We start from the raw sequence: 7,352 nt of genomic DNA, 5'->3' as shown, positions 1-7,352 counted from the left end.
TTTTTTTCCAATGATGAGAGACATCCTAAGCTTCATGATATGTATATTCAGCCAAAGGAATGAACTTTGTTATGTAGCACTGTCCCATGGAAGGTTTACAAAGGGTTGGCTTATCCTGTAATATGACTGCAGAAATATATTTGCTCAAACTTTTATAATTTACTCTTACCTGGTGCTTTCACAGATGACTGAAGATATCCAAAGAAGCGTACTGTAATTTTAGGTTGAGAAAGCAAAGGTTCTGGGCAAAGGGGAAGTACCAGATGAGGTCTTTCTGTCTGTTGGTGGAGATGTTGCCATGCGGGGCTTCGATGTGGACCATGTTCCATCACTATGCTGAGGATTTACTAAAAAACAGCTGCACCCCAAAGCAGCATATGTTCCTTGCTAGCCTCGAAAGGCACAAGTTTGTACTAATTGGAGCTCTAAATAGCCAAGCTCACTAGCGAGCATAAAATCAAGTAGCACTGCATAGAGATATCAAGGCAATCCAATTAATCGTAAAGATTCAAGTAACATTGGAATAAGCCAGTTAATGGCAACAACAAAGACTGGGCTTGATCCTGCTTAAAGCCTCTGACAAGTTGAAAGCAGGGCCCTTGTCTTGCATCAGCCTGTACAGAGTGAGCGTAATCTCACTTCATCATCCTTTTATCACATGACATTTGCTTAAAGCCTTGGCTTACTGTACATTCCACTGCTGTGACTTGTCAGCTGATTAGCACATTAATAACAATACATTTCATCTGTGGGACTTTTGGTATTGTTTATTCATGAAAGCTGTTAGATATTCTGGATTCTGACCATTTTACTGTATCTTGCGCATACCTAACTTCTCTCTCTTAGACAGTGTGTGTTGCCTCCGACAAACTGCACATTACATACAGTATGGAGGTAATTTGTTGGAAGCAACACATCAACAGACTAACACATACTCACTGACCTTGTACTGGGTTTGATGAAACAAGTGTGATAGAGTGCAGCGTTTGTGTTAAATGAGAAGTAAACCTGTATAGTTTTGTTTTGATATTTATTTTACAACTCATCAGCAATAATTTAGAACAGCATATGTGTAAAGCATTAACGAAATGTGCAACAGTTGCTCAGTTAAATCTTTTTTAAAAAACTCCATAGACTTCTACAACATTGACATAGACATGTATATTGTATGGTATATTCACAAAAACTATTTACAAACACACATGCCACTTTATATAACAATTGAAAACATGGCAGATTTGAGGCAGAAACAGCAGAACATAACTATAAAAGCAATGACATGTATGCAAAATAAGATGAAAATTGTCTGTGTATTCAGTCACACATGGGACTGAACAACACCACACTTGCAGGAATTAATCTCTTAGAAAACAGGCCAAGATTTCGAAAGATCCTAAAACAGCAATGGTCACAACTGCCGGTCATGTGACCACAGTTTCCTTTCCACCTTTGTCGAGTATTTGAAAAGCAAGGTTGTTTATATATATACGATGATAGCATACAACACAGAGAATCAGGGATACTGTGGCATGTAATGGGGTGCAGGGTTTCTCAAAGCTGACAATGATTTGAATCATCTACCCCGGCTTAAAAGAGCTAGAAATGAGCAGTGTTTTATTAAATCAGAGGAACTAATTCATCACCGCTTTGCTGCATGAAATCACCACAAAAGCATCTTGTATCTCTACTCTCTCTTTTGAAATGATGTCATGTTTTTCTTTCAAGAGGACCCGACAACACAATAAAATGGTAAACACTACTACAGTGATTGACTTTCATAACTTATAACTTTGTAAGGTGACTTTTTTGGAGGGGGAAGGAGGGGGGGGGGCTTTCAAAGGCAGAGAAAAGTGCACTTTACGTCTCAAAGAGTAAAGATCGTCCTACATACAAACTTCAACAGCTGGGAAAATACAGGTACATTCAATATCAAAGATCTATAAGGTGCTATGCTACCTACTGTAGTACAATGTTTATTGGAGGTACAGGTTACTGCAACTCAGTGTGCAGAAATGCTTTATTCAAGGGACGTACAATATGCTGGTCGAGCTGTCCCCTCTGAATGAAGGGCTCCTTTTTTCCATTACTAAACCTATCAGCATTTTAATAACTTGATCACTGGTGTGGCGGTTGTTTTTCTTTCTTCAAACGAACAAACAGGTAAAGTAAACTCAGATCTGTAAAAATGAGTTGCCATGAAGAGGGGGAATAGTCCTAACACCACTCCCATCATTTCAACATGATCAATATATTTGTTGTTGTTGGTGTTGTTGTTGGTGGTGTTGTGAAGGGGGGGGGGGGGTACCATTCATTTCACCTCAGGAGGGACAGTAATGAGGCTCCCAATTAGCCTAGCCCGAGGGAAAGTGGGGGATGAGGTACTGTAGGCGTTATACTTCCTCGAGCACTTATTATATAGGCCCATTTAGTGCACATTTACATGTTAATGAATCAGACTATCTTCCAGGTAATTATATTTACAGTCAGAGTTAGCCAAGCTGTTAATAACCTTGGCAGAGGTCAGTTGCAACATAATACATCCAAAGAGACTCGCTGATTGGGATAGAGGGATACTGCGCACGGTTCTGTTACCCAAAGTTTTGGCACCAATACTGCCGTTTCAAAATATTTTATCAAAGAAGATAAAAAACTAACTCCAGCACAATATGCCCTTCGGACAACACAGACGTGTATTAGTGTCAATCATCGTCGATAATCATTCAAATTGATTAATCTAGCATAAGTGCAAAAGGCACGCGCCGTCACAACTGTCCCCTGTTTCGCCAAGATATTGTACATGAGAAATTCTACTGTGAAACCTTGTCTTAAAACTAGCCTAATAAAAAACGAGAATACATAAACTGCTTAGCAGAATGCACGAAAAAGTAACACAGACAAATTAGCCCGTTTGACAAGCAGAAAACTGATTATGTATTCTTGTTATCCTGGGATGCATCAGCTACGTCACCGTGATCGTCGTCATCCCCAGGACTTTCCTCTCTCTCCTCAAGTAAGCCGAGCTCAGCCTCGTTTGACCCGTCACTGTCCGGAGAATGGGAGTCTTTTGATTGGGCAGAGGCTCCAAAGTGTGCAGACAAGCCGGGGAAAGCTGCCGCTGCAGCCGCGGCCGCCGCTGCTGATGCGTGCGCGGGGATCCCGGGGTATAACCAGGGGAAAGGGGATGTGAGAGCGGCTGCCGCTGGGTACACATACTTTTCAAGGTTACTTTTGTCGAAAAAAGGCATATAGGACGCTGCCGCGGAGGGGTTGATGAAGTAAAAAGGCATGCAAATGGGTGTCTGCTGTCCCACACCAGTTATTCCCATCAGAGAGTTCATAAACGCCACATCAGGTCTGGTAGGGTCTGCGACGGCTAAGCCATTTCCACTCCAGTTCATCTTTGGTTTTTTGGCAACGCGATCATCTCCAAACTCTTGCTTGATCTTTACCGCCTTGGGTCCCTGCGCCTTATTGCGCTCACATTCTTTATCTTTGCCATCGTTCTTTTCAGCTTCACCCCCGTATCCACTGTCCGTGTCTGTGTCGTTCTCGTTAAGCTCCCCGGCTTGGGTCCTCTGGATGACCGGGACACAGTTGGCTTGACTGTCGGCTTTCTGCCCATCGCGGTCCTGCGCGTCCCCGGCGGGTAGCTGGTGCTGGAGCGGCGGTGCGCCAGGCTGGAACTGCGCTAAAACCTTGTGCAGGTGGCTGATGAGCTGCGCGCACCTCTGCTCTCGTGTCGTCCAGTTCTCAAACTGGTTCAGGTACTGCAGGACCTCTTTGGCACAGGCCTGGAACCCGGAGTGGAACGCATCCAGATCTGCATGAATGGTAGATTTCATCGACCGGTCCCCTGTAAAACGTGTGATTAAAAAAAATGATTAAACAGCTGATTATTCTCTAAAACGTAGCCAAGAAAAGTCTCGTCATCCAGCAGAGAATTCGGATAGTTTGCATGTCTGCATACTGATAATGTGAACAGCTGCACACCCGCTTCTAACCTGTTAATCTGTCAACTAAGAAGTTTTATCATTCTATATCATCTGTTGTAATATTCTCAATATGCTCTCTTGCTGTAATTGTCATCTTCAATATTTCTTATATTCATATCCTTCTATCTGCTGCTCCAACGATTGTTTCCCCACCGGGATTATTAAAGTTTCATATAGCCTAATATATTCAATATAACCTAATCTAAACTATCTCGTTGAATATCAAATTATCAAGAAGAGCAGTTCCTGGATTGTTGAAAAAACTTGGCTACATGGCAAACTTCACGCCTCTTACCATTCTGCAAAGCAATAATCTTCTGGTGCTGCTGCTCAGTGACAGCAGTCAGTGCGTTTAAGTGCTTCAGTGTTAACTCCAGGACAACTGCTTTCTCCAAATGCCCGAGCGTCTGTGGGGGGAAAAACAACAGTTCCGTTGGTTATTTACAAGATCACTGTCATGTAAAACCAGATTCAGCGGGCATCTAAAAACTTTGTATTGTCAGAATCTCACCGTCAGCTTCAGATGTTCGGGTAACAAATCCTTCAGCTGGCCAATACATTCGTTGATTCTGTCTCTCCTCTTCTTCTCTATCAACCGGTGTGGTAACTTGTATGCGTCCTGCTGGCAAAGGTACAAGGGTTTACTACATCAGAGACAGAAAGCTATAAAATTTACAGCACAAATGAATCACGTTATGTTTCATGACCTGACAAAGGTCGTGTAATCAAAATGATAAACTATGGGCTACATTTAAGTGTCCTAAATGTAAGTAACAGTACGCACCTTCCCACCATCCTCGCGTTTCATTCCTCTTTTAGATTTGCACATGTAGAGGGAGGGGTAATCCACCCTAAAGTAAAGGAGAAAAAATGCCTGATTAATCTTCAAGTTTTCATTATTAGCGAGAGTTTGACAGAGTTTGCCAAAAGCGACACTCACCCCAAGAAATCGGCGTGCTCCATAAATTGCCTGTCCTGTAAATGCGGTATTCTTTCATCCATAACTTTTGCTTATCCTTCCTCAAGCCTCTTCGGGGAATGTTTGTTATTCCACGATCCACAAAACACGGGGTTGAGGGAGATGTTGCACAGTGCGTGTCCTCCAGTGGAGCTGCGCTTTAGACTGATGTCTATAGTTTTCTGAGCTGCCACTTTGCGAACCGTCGGTGCTGTAGTGAGAGCGCACGCGCGCCTCCGGTAGGAACAGCTTCCGACTCACGTGTAGCCTGCACCAGCACAAAGTCCGGTAATTAGACCTTCTCTGTGTTAGCAGCCATCGCTGCTGTTCCTATAACGATGCTACGTAGTCCTACCCGTTTTGACCTCCTTGCTGATACGTGATTCACGCGTAAACTGTAGGAGAGGAAATAGGGCGCAGGCTTGGATGACGCTGGTCGAAACAGACTAATCTACAGGGCGTCAGTTCACTAAAACCTAAACTAAGGTATGGCAAAGTCCCTGCATATAATATCATCTGCCGCCAAAACGTCGCATCCCGCTTATATCGTAGTAGTGGAGCAATAACTGATGACTGACAAGATATATTTATTTGGTCAATGTGATAAATTATTAGACGTTAAGTCACCAAACTGTCTTACACGTGCACAGTTTAGAGGAAACACATAAATCCTGAACGCTCCTCCAATATGTTTTTTTTTTTTTTTTTTTTTTTTTTTAAGATATGGCTTCGATATAAATTTCTTGCAGTTTATATACTTCACTCATATACTCTGCTGTCCATTATAATGATAAAAACGACATCACATTTACACTGAGGTATATGTATCTTCCATGCTTTCCATAACCAAATGACGTGCCTGCTAATCTGCATTGACCACATGTAGATTAATGTGAGGTAAATACGGATCGTAAGCACGGGGCGGCACCTTTTAAATAGTCAAGGTGTGTGTGTGTGTGTGTGTGTGTGTGCGTGCGTGTGTGTGCGCGCGCGCGCGCGCGCGTTCGTGTGGGTCTGTCACTTTCTGTAGTTGCCTGGAGCAGGGCAGGGTAACCTACACATCCATTACACTCCCTCTCCAGTCACCCAAAGGTGCGCTGTCAGTAACCATGGCACTGGCCCAGCTGTGTGCTCAAACACGTGCGCCGCGGTTCCTGATTCATCTCAGCCGCCTGTAAGAGAATGGGTGCGCTTTCCCGCCTTCACTCGAGTGTGTTTGTTCAATAATGCAGATAAAAAAAAACAATAATTATTTAATGTGATGACGCTGAGGGTGCTCATAAAAGTTTCGAATTTGACTTTTAATTTGTTCCACCTCAAGCTTCAACAGATCTATTCATGATCTCGAAAATAAATAAGTGCTCAAATAAATAGCCCGCAATAATCAATTGATTATAGATGAATCAGTAATTAAAACTTAATCAATTAATCGTGCTTTTTGAAGACAGACAAGAAAGTAGAAAAGGTGTCACGTAGTGATGTCAAAATAGGTCCAGGACTGTCCATCTAAATCTAATTTATGTCCATAATTTATGCATTACTCCAATTACAGAAGTGGGATCTAATGTGAGTTGACGTAATGTCATGACACCTGTTGCATAACTGTAAATCTCAAAATGTTTGGACCAAATGTATTGATTATGATTTGTTATTATCCAAGTTTGCTTATTCTGAGGAATGGCTTACATTACAGTTAGTTTGACTACTCATTGATTATGATAATTCTACAGTTCGTACTAACAGAATTTTCATTTTAACAGTGTGAAATTGGCATAAAGCCTTCTTAATTGCCTCTTACATTCCTTCCGCCAAGAGCCGCATTATTTCCACCAATTATTACAAGTTTTCATCATTTTCATAGAGGATCAGAGCCACAGTAATGCCCTCACATGTCTTATGATCACATTACTTCTTCCTCTAAATCATGTGACTTGTTCAGGCCTGCAGCATATGGTCCTTTTGTGTAACAGTGTTGACAAAGAATGATACAATCAGTCCCGCTTTAGAACAGTATATTTAGAAAAGTATGACCATTCTCGGTGTTGGTTTTCATTTAACTCATACCTGCTGATTTGCCCCTGACTTTCCTTGTCTTTTTTACAGCGTGACCACAAGTGAGTTCGTTTTACAGCCCGCCTGTAGTCGTATGTTGGAGTCCCCCTTCGTGTCTTCCTTCCCCCCCCCTTCACTCCTCTTCCTTTCCTCCACAGTATGCTGCTGCTCTATATGTGGCACTGGAGCCGCTGAAGGAATCCAGTCCAAATGTTTTCCATATTAGTTCAGAGCCTTCTCTGATTCCAAATAGCAGCCGAGTTGGGCTTTTGGTGAGAAGAGGCCGCAGCAGGGAGGGGAAGGGAAGGGAGGGGAAGGGAAAGGGGGGGGAGAGGCAGACAGCAGGGCAA

General features: G+C 42.6%; 1 protein-coding gene across 2 annotated transcripts; it reads right to left on the bottom strand.

Annotated features, from left to right (window-relative positions):
* Positions 1 to 955: 955 nt before the first annotated feature.
* bhlhe41 (basic helix-loop-helix family, member e41) lies at positions 956 to 5,081 on the bottom strand. Of its 2 annotated transcripts, none has more exons than XM_071525092.1 (5): positions 4,933 to 5,081; positions 4,777 to 4,843; positions 4,504 to 4,614; positions 4,288 to 4,399; positions 956 to 3,853 (listed from the first exon to the last, which is right to left on the bottom strand). In XM_071525092.1, exons 1-5 carry the CDS (start codon positions 4,992 to 4,994, stop codon positions 2,928 to 2,930), a joined length of 1,278 nt encoding a protein of 425 aa, XP_071381193.1. In that variant the 5' UTR covers positions 4,995 to 5,081; the 3' UTR covers positions 956 to 2,927. The 2 variants fall into 2 exon arrangements, with proteins under 2 accessions (XP_071381193.1, XP_071381195.1); XM_071525094.1 differs by having other exon boundaries at positions 4,504 to 4,611.
* Positions 5,082 to 7,352: the final 2,271 nt, after the last annotated feature.

The sequence above is a fragment of the Centroberyx affinis genome, unplaced genomic scaffold, assembly GCF_046629955.1.
Source record: "Centroberyx affinis isolate AG114_WGS23_722 - 3 ecotype Tasmania unplaced genomic scaffold, CSIRO-AGI_Caff_v1 ptg001264l_1, whole genome shotgun sequence".
In the NCBI taxonomy this organism is placed as follows: domain Eukaryota; kingdom Metazoa; phylum Chordata; class Actinopteri; order Beryciformes; family Berycidae; genus Centroberyx; species Centroberyx affinis.
Note: the sequence above shows the minus strand (reverse complement) of the source record. Positions and strands in the feature narration are given on the sequence as shown.

Bases quoted from the DNA above. Each gene is read 5' to 3' on its own strand.
- bhlhe41 (XM_071525092.1), bottom strand. From the start codon at position 4,994: ATGGATGAAAGAATACCGCATTTACAGGACAGGCAATTTATGGAGCAC. The intron at 4,615-4,776 runs GTGCGTACTGTT...TACCTTTGCCAG, and splicing joins AACGCGAGGATGGTGGGAAG to CAGGACGCATACAAGTTACC. The intron at 3,854-4,287 runs GTAAGAGGCGTG...CACGTTTTACAG, and splicing joins GATTATTGCTTTGCAGAATG to GGGACCGGTCGATGAAATCT.